At 42.8% G+C, this 18217-nt stretch overlaps 1 protein-coding gene across 3 annotated transcripts in view; it reads left to right on the top strand.

The window, feature by feature from the left end:
* The first annotated feature begins 298 nt into the window (after positions 1 to 298).
* pik3ap1 (phosphoinositide-3-kinase adaptor protein 1) overlaps positions 299 to 18217 on the top strand; it is a 102087-nt gene continuing 84168 nt past the window's right edge. For all 3 annotated transcript variants that reach the window (XM_060854279.1, XM_060854280.1, XM_060854278.1), the window contains exons 1-2: positions 299 to 484; positions 10908 to 11309. In XM_060854279.1, the coding sequence (XP_060710262.1) occupies positions 457 to 484; positions 10908 to 11309 (430 nt within the window). In that variant the 5' untranslated portion in view covers positions 299 to 456. The remainder of the gene's footprint in view (positions 485 to 10907; positions 11310 to 18217) is intronic.

Here is an 18217-nt window from a genome sequence, read left to right as displayed (position 1 = left end):
TAATATTCGGAGTTTGATTATGATGATATCGGAGGCTGTGTTGTTACTCGGACTGGGTTGGTGAGGGGTCAATGTCATACTTGGAGTGTGGTAATGAGGATATCTGAGGCTGTGTAGTTACTGGGACTGGTCTGGTGAGGGTCAGTGTAATATTTGGAGTGTGAGTATGAGAATATCTGAGGCTGTGTTGTTACTAGGACTGGGCTGGTGACGGACAGTGTAATATTCGGAGTATGAGGAAGTGAGACAGCGCTTGAGCAGAGCAGCAGGAAACTGGGAGCGGTGCTGACCTGGGGCTTGAATCTGACCGTGCTCCGGGAGGGTGCCGGACTCCGAGCTGTGCCTTGAAGGGGCTGACCGGGTTGGAATCGGGGATCTGGAGCGGATTGTGGGTGTGAGGGCGGTCCCCGAGGCTGTGATGCCCAGGAGAGGACGGCAGCACTGACTCAGGAAACCATGTCCGCGGCGGCGGCAGCAGCAGCAGGTAAACAGCGGACCCCTGGCCTCTCCCATCCCACAGTCTGTCCAAACTTCCCGCTCTATCCTCATGAGGACACTTAGCAAGAAACACCAGTCACCTTCTCTTCCTCAGCAATACTCCCGGGTCCGCACCACGCTCCAAATAACTTCTCATTCTCTGAAGTTAACCGGCCACTTCCTGACCATCAATACCGAGGAGCGAGCCAGAGTCTTGTCAAACATTTTTTGTTTTAACAGAACTAGCCGAAAGAGATTCTGGATTATTCCCTTGACAAAGCAATCAATTCCGTTTTAACTTTTACCAAGTGAACAGAGAATGGGGCAAAGTGGAAAATGATTTCTTTTGATTTTAATGCAGTGGTAGGGATTGAATGGGGTGATTATTCTGAAGCCCCCTGTTTGAATACCCTCCACCCGCCGTGTCTATTCGAGACCCCCTCCTGCTGAGGGGTGTGTGTGAGAAGTGGGGATGTGGGGGTCAACCTAGCTGACACTGTAGAAAGACTGAGGGCAGTTGCTAAATTATCCCTTCCCCAGCAGTACATCGCAGCTTATTTAACATTTCTGTTACATTAAATGGATCAGAGTGTCAGAGAATAGGGGTATTTTTCACCCCCATTCCCACTGCTGTTGCCCTGCTCCCTGTTCATCCATGGGATCACGCTGTGTCCATTTCAAAGGTTAAACTCACTTTCACCGGATTGTTGTCTGGGGCAGGGCGTGCTGAGTGTGCCTTAGAATTCCCATTCCCGGCAATATTCAGCTGGTGCTGGACTTTGATAATTGCTATCCCGGCACTATTTGGAACTATCTCTCCAGCCCCCTTACAAAACCAGTGAACGGGAACACCCCCTTCCACCCCTGAAATCCTTCACCCCACATTGAAAATCGCTTCTCTCTGACAGGGCGGCAATTTCACATTCCAAGTTTGTCATTACTGACTCAAAAAAAAATTCAGAAGTGCACGGTGATTTTTTTTAAAAAAAGAATTCAACGCAAAATGCTGTAAACACAGGACAGATCCGAACATTGGTGTCAAAAACACACCTTTCCATATTTCCGATATGTTAGATTAGAGTCCTACAATATGTTCCTCCAAGAATATCTGGTGCACCATTAGCTTTCCCTCGTTACCACGTCCCCGAATTGATTTTGCCAATTAATATGAATTACAATTTTGTTATAACTTCTGTGTGGCACAGTGGTAGTGTCCCTACCTCTGAGCCGGGGGTGAGGGCTGGGCTCAAGTTCATTTGATCTAGAGTTGTGCCATAACATGACCAAGCAAGTTAATTACAACTAACTTTTACTTAAAATATACATCAGTAATGGCAGCTTCATTTTGCTTGAGAAAAGCAAATCTAATTGTAGATTGTAATTGTTCATTTTTCACAAGATTTGTCCTGAAGGAGATTCAAATTGTAACATGAAATTGGCCGATGTGTTCCTGTCAGTTTTAGATGATTTAATGTGCAGTTTATACAATCAATAACTATTGTGATAGAATGGGCTGGTTTAAATTAGGTTCCATGATGTTATTAACTGATATATAGTTTTACAATTGTGTGTGGATTTGTGAAACTATCGTCTAAACTGAATGAGGAATATAAGGAAATTCTTGGAAAGACTATAATGGAAATACATGGAAATCAGTTTGTCTATTTGTCTGTCTTTGTGCATATCAGTGGAAGTAGAATTTTCAGTCTTACATCTGAAGGCTGGTTGTTTGCTGATGGATTCTAATGATTTGTTACTTCCATTTTTTTGCCATTTGTCTTTACCACCAAACCTTGCCACTGCAGCATAATTCTCCTGATCATTGTCCTGGCCTTGCCATTTGTCAGCAGGTTTTGATTACAGGAGCAAACATCATAGGACAAGGCTATTTGGCCCATCGTGATTTTTTGAGAGCTATATAGTGTCTCCCTCCATTCTACTCCCATCTTTCCCAAAGATGGACAAATGATTCTCCATAATGAAGGAAGACCTCTGATAAAAGCGAAACAAAGATATTGGGAATGCTCAATGTAACATTGATGGCAGTTCATCCAGCTGGTGGAAGGTTTGTTGTGGGCTCACTGTTGTGAGCCTTGCTTTTCCTGAGATATAAATGACAAAGACTTTGGTTGAAGGCACCATTTCGGAACTTGCAGGTGATATGACACATAGATGGATTGTCAATGATGACCAGGATAGTATCGACCCGCAAAAACACCTCAGCAGATGGAACAGGCAGACAGGTGGCAAATGAAAAAGAATCAAGTGATTCATTTTGATAGGAAGAACCTGGCCACACAATATCCAATAATAGGTGCAACTCCAAAGGGGCAGGGTGTATATGAGTCATTGAAAGTGGCAGGATAGTTTGAGAGAGAGACATATATATAAGCATGCAGTATGTAACAATGCAAGAAGGTGGTTCACCTAACTTTATTAAGGGTACTTTTTTTTATTTGTTCACTGGATGTGGGTATCATTGTTTGAGCCAGAATTTATTGCCCACCCCATAATGCCCAGAAGACAAATTAGAGCGAAGCACATTGCTGTGGGCCTGGAATCACATGCAGGCCAGACTAGGTAAGGGTGACAGATTTCCTTCTCTGAAGGGTTTTTGTGGACCAGATGGGTTTTGACAGCAATTGAAACAAAAAACAGAAACTGCTGGAAAATCTCAATTGCTTTAGTAGCATCTGCGGAGAAAAATTTCTGTTTTTGATTCAGATTTCCAGCATCTGCAGTTCTTTCTTTTTTTTTGCAACAATTGACAGTGGTCATCGTTTTACTATCTGTTTATTTCAGTTGATATTGAATTCCACTGTGGGCTTTGAGCCCAGAACATTGTCCTGAGGTACTGACTTGCTAATTCAGTGATATTAGGTCAAAGCCACCAACTCCCACTTAGGGATAGGCAGGCAGCATATGATGGCCTAGTTAGTGATACCTGCACCTCTTGAAATAATAATAAAAAGAAGAATATAGAATACAAGAGCTGGGAGTATGATGAACTTGTATGAAACACTGGTCTCTTTTCAACTGAATGCCCCAGATCCCAGCTCTGGATGCCCCACGTTCAGGAAGATGTGAAAGTCTTAGGGAGGGTGCAAAAAAGGTTAAAGAGAATGGTTCCAGGGATGACCAACTTTATAGTAGATAGTTTGGTGAAGTTAGGATTGTGGGAAAGAGCGAAGATTTAATAGAGATCAGAATCATGAAGGACCTGGACAGGGTATGTAGGGAAAATATATTCCCATTGGTTAAAAGATCAGAAATAATAGGGCAGAGAATTCAGGTGATTGGTACAAGAAGCAATGGTGACAGAAGAGGAATTTTATTATACAGTGCATGCTTTGGGTCTGGAATGCACTGCCGGAGAATGTGGTGGGAGCAGGTTCAATCAACACTTTCATAAAGGAATTTGATAGTTATTTAAAAATGAGCAATATGTGGGGTTATAGGGAGAAGAATGGCATGAAATGAAATTCTCATTAGAATGGCTGGTGCAGACACAATGGGCCAAATGGCCTCCTCCTATGCTGTAACTATTCAGTCTCTCTGTGATCTGGCAACAACTATGGCAAGGTCAGCAGAATTACAGTTTTAGGTCAATGACCTTTCGTTAGAACTGACTGTCAGCTTTTATACAAACAGAAAGCAGTGGGTCTGCAGACAGTTGAAGGACAAACCTGATGAGATAAAAGGCAGGGGTGAGCAAGTGATAGAAGGAATGACTGCAGTAAAAGCAGATGGTACTTGGGTGAGAGAGAAAAGGAAAAACTGGGTCAAGAGGAGATATGCATGGCAACAACAGAATATCAGAGCGGGAAGGGAGCTGATAAAATCCAGCAAAAAGAGAAGGTCAACCTGACTATGGGATAGAGCAGGAGAAAGTAGGTGCGCAACATCCTCCTAGCTGGGTATTGTTAGAGAAAGACCAAGCACTTGGCCAGACTCCCCCACCCAACAGTAACCACCCCTTACCACCTCCAGGGGCCCTGAGATAGCCATCCTCCATCAACCAAAGCTGCTGTTTGGGAAGCAACAAACAGGGCTCAAGTTGTTAAACTTAGTGATAATCCCAGAAGCCTGGAGAGGGGAATGTGCAGTTCCTTGAACTTGCAGCATGAACGTAATTGGAAAATTGTAGGAGTACTACGGACAGAGATGTCCAAGAAAGATGGAGTGGGATGGAGATTTAAAGTGATCATGAAACAGGAAGTGCTGTATGTATGAGTGATGTCCACCCAGTGCGTACATTTTTACTGTTTGCTTACCTTAATCTGTATTTCAGCAGTTGGGCTTGCATGATAACATGCAACAGAACACGTCAAATTGAGCAGATTCATCACAAAAACTCTCCAGTGAAATATTTTCACATCTGATCAGGAGCAGACCATCGATGTTTGTTCTGAAATTAATCAATGGTTTCCCTGAAATCCACTCAGGAAGCAGGCAGCTTGTGGTTCAGAGCTGAAAATGTGTTGCTGGAAAAGCGCAGCAGGTCAGGCAGCATCCAAGCAACAGGAAATTCGACTTTTCGGGCATAAGCCCTTCATCCTGATGAAGGGCTTATGCCCGAAACGTCGAATTTCCTGTTCCTTGGATGCTGCCTGACCTGCTGCGCTTTTCCAGCAACACATTTTCAGCTCTGATCTCCAGCATCTGCAGACCTCACTTTCTTCTCCAGCTTGTGGTTCAGTAAATAAAAATAAACTCTCCCCTGATTTTTTTGTCTTTGAATACCTGATAAATGGGACTCAACTGAATTAATGATTCTGATAGAAACGCATTAAAGTAACTGGATTCCAGTTACAAAGTTGAAACAGGGTTGATTGATTTGTAAATGGTTTTAAACAAGGTTAACATTGCGCATTCTATTAAAAGAACGACAATCTTGGTCAGGAAGGTATCCATATCAGAGAAACTGCAGTTTATAAATGGTTCAGCTGTGGCTGGTTTTGGTCAGATGTATAGAGAGAGTATGGCTACATCGGAATTAATGTTGCAACCTTCACTGGCTAAAAGCTTTCCTACACATTATTTAGATAACAAACCTTGTGCTGTGGAAGGATTGGTCATAACACAAGATCTGAACTGTCAGCTTTTGCAATACCTGTTTGGATTAATGTGCCTGCAAATGCTGGCTGGCTGTATGGGAATTGTGTTGAATTCTACGAGCATGCTAATAGGGACCTTCGATACTGCAGACATAACTTTAAAGAAAGACTGAGCATTTATGTTGTGTCTTTTGTTGCCATAGGCTGTTGCAAAATGCCTTGGAGCCAACGAAATAGTTTTGAAGTGGAGTCACTGTTGGATTGTACATGATCCCAAAAACTGTGATGGGGCGGTAGCCAGTTACTGTGTCTAGGTTTAGGGATAAACATTAGCTAGGGAATCAGGGAGAGCATCCAAGAATAATGCCATGGGATGTTTTATATCCATCAGGATAAGAGGGCACATGGAACCCTTAGTGAAGATTGCACTAGGAGGGTCAGCCTGGATTTGAACTCAGTTCCAAGAGGGGTATTTGAACCCGGGACCTTTTGATGCAAAGGGTAGGCTTATGTTATTGTCATTGAATAGATGGAACACCAATTGATGAAAAGAATCAGTGTAGGATAATAGGAACAGGAGAAGGCCATTTTGGCCTGTCAAACCTGCTCGATCAGTTATGGGGCGGCACAGTGGTTAACACTGCTGTCTCACAGCACCAGGGACCTGGGTTCGATTCCAGCCTCTGGTAACTGACTGTGTGGAGTCTGCACATTCTCCCTGTGTCTACGTGGGTTTCCTCTGGTTTCCTCCCACAATCCAAAGATGTGCAGGTCAGGTGAATTGGCCATGCTAACTTGTCCATAGTGTTAGGTGCATTAGTCAGGGGTAAATATAGGGTAGAGGTGGGGAATGGGTCTGAATGGGTTACTTTTTGGAGGGTCAGTGTGAACTTGTTGGGCCTAAGGGCCTGTTTCTATACTGTAGGTAACCTAATCTAATTTTAATATGATCATAACTAATTAAACACCTTTTACCCATTCCATCCTCAAAACCCTTTACACCATTGAGAATCAGATATCTATCAGCATTTACTTTAAATATATACAGAGACTGAGCTTTCACAGCTCTCTGTGGTAGAAAATTCCAAAGATTTACCAAGCTTGGAGTACAAAGAAATCTCCTCATTGAAGTTCTAAAGCACAGTCCTTATTTGTAAAGTGTATCACCTGGTTTTAGACTCTTCAGCTAGGGGAAATGTCTTATTGGTATTCACCCTGTCTATCCCTTTAAGTATTTTGTAGGTTTCAATGAGATCGGCTCTTATTTTTGCAGATTACAGGCCCCAGTTTGCCCAGTCTCTCTTTCTAGGGCAGTCCTGATATCCAAGGAACAAATCTGGCTCAATTTTCACTCAGTGAATTTCAGTATTCCTTTTTCTCCATGATCCCTTCTGTTGTTGTGGTTACAGAGTTCCATGGTGACCTTAGCATCGGTATTAAGGGACGTGCCTGCCAGACAAGGGGAAACCTGAATGAGAATCTGTTATCTTTCAACATCGGGGCGGCATGGTGGCACAGTGGTTAGCACTGCTGTCTCACAGCGCCTGAGACCCGGGTTCAATTCCCGACTCAGGCGACTGACTGTGGAGTTTGCACATTTTCCCTGTGTCTGCGTGGGTTTCCTCCGGGTGCTCCGGTTTCCTCCCACAATCCAAAAATGTGCGGGGTCAGGTGAATTGGCCATGCTAAATTGTCCGTAGTGTTAGGTAAGGGGTAAATGAAGGGGTATGGGTAGGTTGCGCTTCGGCGGGTCGGTGTCGACTTGTTGGGCCGAAGGGCCTGTTTCCACACTGTAACTAATCTAATCTAATCAGATGAGCAGGTTAGGGTGGATTGGCCATGCTAAATTGCCCATAGTGCTAGGTGCATTAGTCAGAGGGAAATGGGTCTGGGTAGGTTACTCTTCGGAGGGTCAGTGTGGACTTGTTGGGCCGAAGGGCCTGTTTCCACACTGTAGCAAATCTAATCTAATCAGCCTGCAGGATAACTGGCACCTGTGACAAACGATTTGACAAAACAATGCTTTGCATAGTAAAGTGAGGATCGTGAGAGTGGTAGAGGCAGAAACATTCATTCATAACATCTAAAAGGTATTTAGAAGCACACTTGCGATGCCAAGGTACACAAGGCTATGGGCCGAATGTTAGAAAATAGGTTTTGTAAAGTTAGGTAGTTGTTTTTAACTGGTGCGGATGTGATGGTCTTTTTCTGTGCTGTAAGCTCTCTATTAATTCTCTGACTGTTTGTTAGTAAATACAATGCAGGCATTGTTAATATTAGGTTCTTGCAAATTGGGCACAGTACATTTAAGCAGACTGTCTGTGTGGTCGCATAAGCATTAGTTTCATGTCAGAAGTTCACTCTGTACAGAAGTTTCTATTTCCCACTTCAGCTCTCAGTAGGGTTGGAAGATGAGGAGGTGGTGCGGTGCCCACTCACACATGGCACCCACAGAGGGTTTAAATCCCGAGGGCCACAGTCACATGCCACTCATTCGGGTCAAAAGATACTTCAAAAAGTTTAGAAATCCCTATGGGACTTTGCATTTTATTCTTATCATTAACACATCTCTGTGAAAAATGAAAGCGCAAGATGCAACACTGAAAATCAGGAACTAACTAACTAATATAACTCTGTCAGCAGTTCTGTTGAAATTGTTGTTGGAAAAATTCATTTAAAAAAAGATACTTCAGTTTGAATCAAAATGCTTCCCATGTACAGCTGAATGTCTCATCATTCAGCATTCTGAGCAGCCATCAGGATGATTACATTTCCCAGTATTCTCTGTGTAACGGGAGATGATGACCTTGTAGTATTATCGCTAGACTATTAAGTCAGAGATTTTTGAAAATGCTCAGATGGTCGGCGTTTGAATCCAATAAAAATCTCGAATTAAGACTGTAAAGTTGACTATAAAGCCATTGTCAATTATCAGGAAAAGTCCATCACTAATGCCCTCAAGGGAAGGGAACTGACATCCTTACCTAGTCTGAGCTACATGTGACCGCAGACCCACAGCAATATAGTAGACACATTTGGGTGGTTAGGGATGGGTAATAAATTCTGGCCTGGCCAGTGACACCCACATCCATGAATGAATAAAAGATAAGACCTTAGCCTTGAACCCTTCAGTACTTAACATGGAATTATTACCAAATTGATGATATTAATTGTAACAGGAGCAATGACGCTCAAGGTTGAATGGTTTTGCAGCTTTCTTTTATGTCTGTGATCACTAGTTAAGCAGTCATTACTGCTGGTCTTCCTAATGTTGAAATGTTCAGTAGTCATTGAAAATAGAGTAGAATAAAACCCCGTTACCTGACTGTTGTTTCAAGCTAGTGCTCAACAAGTCAAGTAATTTAAACCATTCCATCAATAATTTAATAAAAAAATTGTGACATTCAAATTGAAATAAAGGTCAAATTTTACTCTAATTTTTGGAGGTCAATTTTCAATTTACCTATTTTGACAATGTGAGATGTTTGCTGGATGGTGCTGGGTGTTGAGCATCCTGCTACGTGATTATTTGGTGCATGTGAGGCTAAATGGTCAAGATTCAGAAAGTTCGATGATCACATAACTGCAGAGTCCGATCCCATCCTCATCCAACATAGACACCTGTGCACCTTCCAGCACCAGGATTCCAGGTTCGATTCCAACCTCAGGTGACTGTCTGCGGGGAGTTTGCACATTCTCCCCATGTCTGTGTGAGTTTCCTCTCACAGTGCAGAGATGTATAGGTCAGGTGAATTGGCCATACTAAATTGCCCATGGTGTTCGGTGCATTAGTCAGAGGGAAATGGGTCTGGGTGGGTTGCTCTTTGGAGGGTCAGTGTGGACTTGTTGGGCCGAAGGGCCTGTTTCCACATGCAGGGAATCTAATCTAATCTAAAACAAATCCAGCAAAGACCATCACACTGTATGGTCTTCCCAGCAGAGATCATAACACCGTGTGGTTTTCCCAGCAGAGACCTTCATATTATGTGGTCCTCTAACAGAGACTATCATTCTGTGCTCCTTCCAGTAGACACTAACAATCGTATTGTGCTCCTTCCACAATTGACTATTGGCTATTTTCCCTAGAGTGTCGGAGGCTGAGGGTGATCTTTATAGAGGTTTACAAAATCATGAGGGGCATGGATAGGATGAATAGTGTTTGTCTTTTCTCCAGGGTAGCGGTGCCCAAAACTAGGGGGCATAGGTTTAAGGTGAGAGAGGGAAGATATAAAAGTTACCTGAGGGGCAACTTTATCTTGCAGAAGATGGTGCACATGTGGAATGAGCTGCCAGAGGAAGTGGTGAAGTGTTGTAAATGATAATTACAACATTTAAAAGGCATTGGATGGGTATATGAATAGAAAGGGTTTAGAGGGATTTGGGTTGAATGTTGGCAAAAGTGATTAGATTAATTTAAGATATGTGGTCGGCATAGATAAGTTGGACTGAAGGGACTGTTTCCGTGCTGTACATCTCTATGACTGTATGATTGTGGTTCTGAACACAACGTTTGGCTTATTTACACTTCTCTGAAGCAGTAATGCTGAGGATTATTCTGGTACTCTTATTTCACCTTGCCTGACGTCAAACACCTCACAGCAGTCTAAGGATAGAGTCTGTCATTGGAAACAGGGATGAGATTTTCAAAGCCAAGGTTGTTGTTAAGCTGGGAATCAATGTCAGGCAGTGAATGCAGGACAGCTAGATGCATAGAACATGGAGCAAGACATGACATAAGTGGCGCAATTGTGTAAAATCTGTTTCTACAGAGGATAGAATATGGAAGGTAAAGCAGGTATATATTAAAATACAAATGAGAGTGAGAGTTCCAGATGAGCTGAGGCAGGTGAGGACTTGAAAGAGGGTCAGTGAGAAGTAGTGGTGAAGAGTATCATTGACGTACAGGAGTAAACAGACCTTTTTGGATGATGTTATTGAGGTACTGTCGATGAGAAATTGGTGGGGTTCCAAGATATGGTTTCCAGAGGGTATAGTGCTGGATTGGGAAGAGAAGCTAGTACAGGTGATTCCCTGGCTATAACTGGATAAATAAGGCTTGAACTGGACTGGCACAATCCATTCTCTAACTGGTTTGAGAGATATTAGAGGTGGGGGTCATGGTCAGCCATGTCAGGGCTGGATTTAGTTTCCTTCTGCCACAGGCAGATAGCCAGTATTCATCGAATCTAGTCAAGGGGCTCTGTTATGATACTCCTTACCTCCAATTTCCACCATTTCCATTTGGAGCATGGAAGCTATGCATATACCTCCTTAAAGGAATGTAGCCTCATTGTCTTCTTAGGAATATTGAATCAGGCTGAAAATGAAAGATTTTGTCATGAAATTATTAATAATGTTTAATTTCTCTTCAAGGAAACAAGGCCAGATCTGAGGTGACAATTCTTTCTGGAGAGGATGCGAATGAGTGGAGTGTTTACCTGGACAGTTTGCTCGCATCAACCTTTAACGTTCTGCCCTACACAGTGAGCAAGAACACTTTGTTTTCAAACCGGGATTACAGTCAGTTTAGGAGATGTAAGTGTCTCTTGGTTCTACTATCACCGCAGCTTGTGGAGTTGTTGGCACTACCCCAGATAGAGCAGGGGCTGCAGAGGGCACTGTACCCCGGACACAAAGTCGTCCTGCTGTTTTGTGGAGTGACAGAAATGACAGAACTCCAGAACTTGTTCAGAGACTGGAAGAACTGGAAACAAGTATCATGTGACGATGAGCCATCTGTTTTCATCTCCGCTGTGGAAGAGGCCATCAATGAGAGTAAGTTTCAAAAATGAAATTAACTGTCTCTTTTTACAAAAGCAACATTTGGAATGAAGTTGCCTTACCTTTTTTGATACTTCAACAAACAGCACCATAAACTTTGAGTACGTTATGCATAGAATTAGCAACACCTATGTTAACTTCTTTATACTTTGCTTGGACATACGTAGAATTTTTAAAATAAATGTATTCTGTCTTGTGATGCGAGCATCACTGGCAAAACCAGCATTAGTTCTTAATCTATAATGGCCCTTAAACTGAAGGGCATGCAAGGGCTTGCTCAGCCATTTCAGAAGGCAGTTAAGAGACAATCACATTGCCATGGGTCTGGTTTCAGATGTCAGCCAGTGTGGCTAAGGATGGTTTCTATCCTTAAAGGACATGACTGAACCAGATGAGTTTTGTGACAATCGATGATTGTTTCATGGTCACCATCACTGAGAATAGCTGTCTATTCTGAATTTTATTAATCCAATTTAAATTCTGCCAGCTGTATTAGTCTTGCCCTCTGGATTAGCAGTCCAGTGACATTACCACTACATGACCATCCTGCATATCCCCGGGACTAGAATACAATAGGATTACAGTTAATTCATACTGTAGAAAGCTCTGGTTTGTCTACAGCTGGTGCACTATGTTAAGTTCTGGTCATCAGACCTTAAGAAGGGCATATAGTGTTTGGTGTGAGTGCAAGATGGACATTACCAAATCAAACCCTGAATTTGAAAAGTTAGATTGTGAGGAGTGATTATACAGCTGGGGTTTTACCTCCCTGATTTGAGATGTTGAAGAAATTATTCAAAATTTGTGAGTTATTATGGGAGCAGATAGATGGGTATATATGAAGAAATATTTCTGCTGGTCTTGGAGTCAAAGACGAAGCTAAATTTTCAAAAAAAAATTACACCCTCTAGACCTTTCAGAAGTGAAATTAGGAAATGTTTAGAAATCTTTTCTGCAAATTGATGTTACATCAATTCTTCATCTAAACTCAAAAACGTTGTGTTTCCTGGGTCATGACCTCTCAAAACACTTACAGCCAATGAGGTACTTTGGAAATGTAGTCACTGTTGTAATGGAGTAAACAGGGCAGCAATTGTGCACAGTACACTGCCACAATGTGATAAAGGTCAGACGATCTGCTTTTTTTATGGTGTTGAGTTAGGGTAAGGGTGGCTATATAGATTTAGGTCACTGATCAGCCATGATCATATTGAATGCTGGCACATGATCTTGAGACCAAATGGCCTCATCCTACTCCTGTGGTCTGAGGTCCCTCCAAAAGACTGAGAGTCAAGTGAATGTTTACAAACTGAGACTGATATGCTATTGTTAATCAAGGGTTTAAAGGGTTACAGAGCCAAGGAGGGTTAATGAAGTCAAAGTGCAGATCAGCCACAATATAAGTCTGTGGAAGAGCAGACTCAACAGACTGGATGATCTATTCCTGTTCCTGGTTTTCATTGTATAACAAATAATAATTTTCCAAAAAAAGCTACTCTTGTAGAGACATTTTCTTTACAAAAAAAAATTGAATAAATATTTGTGGTAGAAAAGTATAAGGGAATTATGGAATAAGGGCAGAGACATGGGATTTTGAGAAGATCATTCCAGTCAGCAAGACACAGGCTAAAATATCGCTGGGCAGAATCAACATATTTATTCAAAATCAAGATGTTTAATTGTTATTAGTGATGTAGTTTGTTCACACACAGAATTCTATCAAACTTACTGTAGAGTACGATCTGGGCATCTGGGTACTGAAATTCTTAAGTCCTTTGGCTAAGAATTTAGCCTCTGTAACCTGTCTGCTCTTCTCTCTTAGAGCACAGCTCAGTGCTTGATATTGATTCACAGGTACAGTATATTTTATCGCTTACTAACCCCTATCCCTATCTTTTGTATTTCTCCCACTCTTTAGTAGATGTGGTTATTTGAATTTCTTGGACCTGGCTGATTGGAAAGGTCTTCTTGAACTACTTTATTGCTCCCTTATTGGTGGTCAGGTCAGAGGCTGGGAATTTTGCAGTGAGTAACTCACCTCCTGAACCCCCAAAGCCTGTCCACCATCAACAAAGGCATAAGTCAGGAGCGTGATGGAATACTCCCCACTTGCTAGATAGGTGCAGCTCCAGCAACACTCAATAGAGTTGACACCATCCAAGATTTTTGAGTTTCGATGAAGAATTGATGTAACATCGATTTGCAGAAAAGATTTAAAAACATTTCCCACCCTTTACTTGTAAAAACATTTCCTAATTTCACTTCTGAGTGGTCTAGAGGATGTAATTTTTTTTTAGAAAATATAGCTTTGTCTTTGACTCCAAAACCAGCAGAAATATTTCTTCATATATACCCATCTATCTGCTCCCATAATAACTCTCAAATTTTGAATAATTTCTTCAACATCTCAAATCAGGGAGGTAAAACCCCAGCTGTATAATCACTCCTCACAATGTAACTTTTCAAATTCAGGGTTTGATTTGGTAATGTCCATCTTGCACTCACACCAAACACTATATGCCCTTCTTAAGGCTGTGTAACTGGCACACCATCCACAAGCATCCACTCCCTCCACCATGACCTGCAACGTCCCATCCAAGCAACCCACCATCCTGACTTGGAAATAGTTCATGGCCCTTACATGTATCATTGGGTCAAAATCCTGGAACTCCCCCACCCCCAATAATGACATGGAAGGTTTATCTATGGATTTATCTATAACCCAAAGATTGGAGCTCACTTTCACCAGGTTGAAATTTGGAATGGTCAATAAATGTTGGACTAGCCAGCTTTGCCCATTCTCACTGAAAGAATTTCTTCAAAATACTGAATAAACCATTAGAAAGCTAACCTTTGCAAACTGCCAGACTTGTGAAGCCCAGACCCTGTGACCTCAGCTTTATATAAAGTAAGTATGAATAGAAGGTGTGTTGCTGATACTTCATGGTCCATTTAACCAGGATCACTTGCTGTGATTGTCCCAACTACTCCCCAAATATTGACTGCTCCAATTGCAATTTTAATGGAATTTTAATACTCTCAGACAACCAGATGCAGACCCTTGATCTAGCGTTAAATATAGAAAATAGGAGCAGGAGTAAGTTATTTTGCCCTTTGAGCCTGCTCTGTCATTTAATCTGATCATGGTTGATCATTAACTCAGTTCCACGATCCCATTTTCTCCCCATACTCATTGATTCCTTTAACCCTAAGAACTACTAACTCCTTGTAAACGTTCAATGTTTTGACCTCAACATCCTTCTGTGTTTTGTGACATAATCTATATATGCTCAGACATTTCCAAGACTGGTCTATAATTTGAGATTTTGATTGGACACAAAAAGTTTGTGGATCAGTCACATTCATCACAACATCGCAGACAGTTGCTGATGACAGGTATTATAAATTCAGAAAAAAAATTCCAGGACCTTGGAGAGAGTGCATGGGAGATCTTCCAGAGAGTTACCAAGGAAAAGGGTGTTCGGATGGGGAGACTGGACAAGCTGGTGTTGTTTTCCTTAAGATTAATGAGAAATTGAATAGTGGTCTTCAAGATTATCAGGGATTTGCATAAAGTGAAATAAATTCAGCAACTTTCATTTATTTAACTCCTTTAATGTAATAATGCCCATAGGGGTATTAACAAAAAAACTAGTCATTGAGCCACAAAAGGAAATATCAGGGAAGATAAACAAAAACTTAGTCAAAATGGTAGATCTGAAGGAGTTTAAGTGGAAAGTGTGAGGCACAGAGGTTTAGAGAGGTTCAGTCCTCTGTGGCTGAAGGCACAGAATCTCATGGTGGAGTGACGATAACGGAGATTGTAGAAGAGGCCAGAGTTATAGGAGGGCAGCCATTTTATGAGATAGTGGAACAGGAAGCGATTACAGTGATATGGAGAGGAAGCTGGTGGTGGAGAAGCCATTGTGGGTGGGGGAGGGGGGGATTTGAAAACAAGGATGAGAATTTTAATACCAATAAATTGCTTAACCAGGAGTCAGTGTAGGTTATTGAGCACAGGTAGTGATGGGACTTGGTTTGAGATTAGGAAATGGGCAGCGGAGCTATGGCTCAGTTTGTGGAGCGATGTCAGATGGGAGTGTGTTAACATCGTAGGTAAAAACAATGACTGCAGATGCTGGAAACCAGATTCTGGATCAGTGGTGCTGGAAGAGCACAGCAGTTCAGGCAGCATCCAAGGAGCAGCGAAATTGACGTTTCGGGCAAAAGCCCTTCATCAGGAATAAAGGCAGTGAGCCTGAAGCGTGGAGAGATAAGCTAGAGGAGGGTGGGGGTGGGGAGAAAGTAGCATAGAGTACAATGGGTGAGTGGGGGAGGGGATGAAGGTGATAGGTCAGGGAGGAGAGGGTGGAGTGGCTGAGCCTAGAGGTAACCAAAAGAATGTGTAAAGATTTCAGCAGCAGATGAGCTGAGGCAGGACAGGGTCAGATGACATGAGGAAATAGTCTTTGTGATGTTACAGGTATGTGATCGGAAGCTTACCTCAATCTCAAATACAACATCGATGTTGTCAAGGATTCAGTTCAGTCTCAATTAGCCGCCTATGAGAAGAAGTGAGTGTATGGACAAGGTGTTTGTCGTGGAGACCCAACACTCAGATAAGAGGCCATCTTTGCTCATCCAGTCGTGGGCACTGCTTCAGCAGAAAGAAGATGGATTGGAAAAGATGATCATGAGATAGAACAGGCTGTTAGCTGGCTGATGGAGAGCTTATGCTTGAAATGTCGACTTTCCTGCTCCTCGGTTTCTGCCTGACTGGCTGTACTTTTCCAGTACCACACTCTTCGACTCTGGCTTTTACCAGCATATGTGTAGACACTGGATTTTCTGAAGATGTCACTGAGGTGCAGCTGTAGATCGAAATGGGAGGCTGGGGCAGGGCAAGGTTATCTCCTTAACATAACAGTACAGAAATGAGAAGAGATGTTCAGCTCCCACTGGGTTCTTGTGAGTAGAATCAGATGAATATGATGCTCCCTAGCTGAGTGATTGTGGACAGCTGTTGGGCACAGTGGCATGGTCATTGTGACAAAGGCAGCAGGCCGATTAAGGAGGCTTGACAGTTATGTAAGATGTCATTTGATATTTACAGAAAAACTATTTCTGTGTTTTTAGTACAATGGTAGGGGCAATAGCCTTGACTGGAGGGTCTCAAACGTGGAGTTCCATGGAATAATGAACACAGATTTTAGAGGTGATCATATGATTCAGAGATTTGGGTGAGGAATGGAAGGTTGGAGTTGGAAGGTTAGAGTTGTGGAATATTCTGCCCTGGAGTTTGGAAGTCCAGGGTGGTGCTGTATCTGAACCCTGATGCCATCATATGTCTATTGGAGTGGTAAAGCCCATGGTCAACCTTGCTGCCAATAGAAACCTTTAAGTTGCCGACTGGGGACCATTGACTGCTGCACCCTGCCCCTGCTGGAATTGAACAAGCTGCAATGCTACATGGGGACATGACAGACTAAATAGCACAAGCACCTGGTGTGAGAGAGGACAGAGGTCCCTTTGATGAAAGGCAGTCAATGCCTGAATGAGAGACATCAGGCAGGGAGAGTGTTCTTTGCGGAAGAGGGAGCCGCCCCTTCAGCTTTGCTTTTGACTCCTTCATCCTCCTTGTGCTAGACTTTACCATTAATCACCTGGGGTCCATGGGGGCAATCTTGTCTGACCATACAACAGCAGCCATGGCCTTTTGCACTGGTACTGCTGACCACTGGTCACTGGATAGTGGGGGAGGGTCTCTCACCCTTGGGGTCTTGCCAGTGATGTTTCCAGTGCCTGACAGCATGTGGTTGAGTGCACCTCACTTGGACCAGTCACTCAAACTGGTATTACTATTTATAGGCACTGGATTTGGGTTGATGTTGGGTCAGGGTATGCTAAGTTTGACTGTGTTGAACACTTACAAATTAGGAGCAGGAGCAGCCCAGCAAGCCTGGAATGTGACCTAGTAGTATTATCAGAGACCCAGGTAATGTTGTTCAAATCAGGGTTTGAATCCTGCCATGGCATGGCAGATAGTGGATTTGAATTCAATAAAAACGTGGAATTAAGAGTTATGAATCGACATGATGGCTCAGTGGTCAGCAGTGAGGTCTCACTGCGCCCGGGTTTGATTTCAGCCTCGGGTGACTGTCTGTGTGGAGTTTGCACATTCTCCCACGTGTCTGCATGGGTTTCCTCTGAGTGCTCTGGTTTCTTCCCACAGTCCAAAGATGTGCAGCTTAGGTGGATAGGCCATGCTAAATTGCCCGTAGTGTTAAGGGATATGTGGGTTAGGTGCATTAATCATGGCTAAATGGAGGGGAATGGGTCTGGGTGGGTTACTCTTCAGAAGGTTGGTGTGGGCCTGTTCCCACACTGTAGGGATTATGTGATTGTCAGAAGAAAAACTATCTGGTTCACTATTGTCTTATAGGGAAGGAATTGTCATCCTTACCTGGTCTGGCCTGCGTGAGACTTTAGACCCACAAGGAGGTTGATTCTTAATTGCCCTCAGGTAGCTAGGGAAAGACAATAAATTCTGCCCCCACCTGCGATGCCCTCGTCCAATGCATGTGCTGATCCGATTCCTCCATGTTTCTGCCCAGCCCAGATTGCCAGTTGTCAATGGTGAAGGAAGGGACAGCACAATCATCTCGGGTTTGTAACCCCTCTGTTAGCTGGTTATGGGGGTCACAGTCTATAAAGCTGCTCCTTCTCCAAGTGGATAGATGAAGAGAAAAAGGAATCCCTGTATGAGCCAGTGAATTGGTAGGTGAATAGGGAAATGACAGTAAAAACAGAAAACTCACTGGAGAAACTCAACTGGTCTGGCAGCATTTGTGGAGAAAGAGAAAGAGCGAACATTTCAAATCCAATTGAACTCAAACCATTAA

Source organism: Hemiscyllium ocellatum, chromosome 43 (assembly GCF_020745735.1).
Source record: "Hemiscyllium ocellatum isolate sHemOce1 chromosome 43, sHemOce1.pat.X.cur, whole genome shotgun sequence".
Taxonomy (NCBI): Eukaryota; Metazoa; Chordata; class Chondrichthyes; order Orectolobiformes; family Hemiscylliidae; genus Hemiscyllium; species Hemiscyllium ocellatum.
This window is presented reverse-complemented; position numbering and strand designations above follow the sequence as displayed.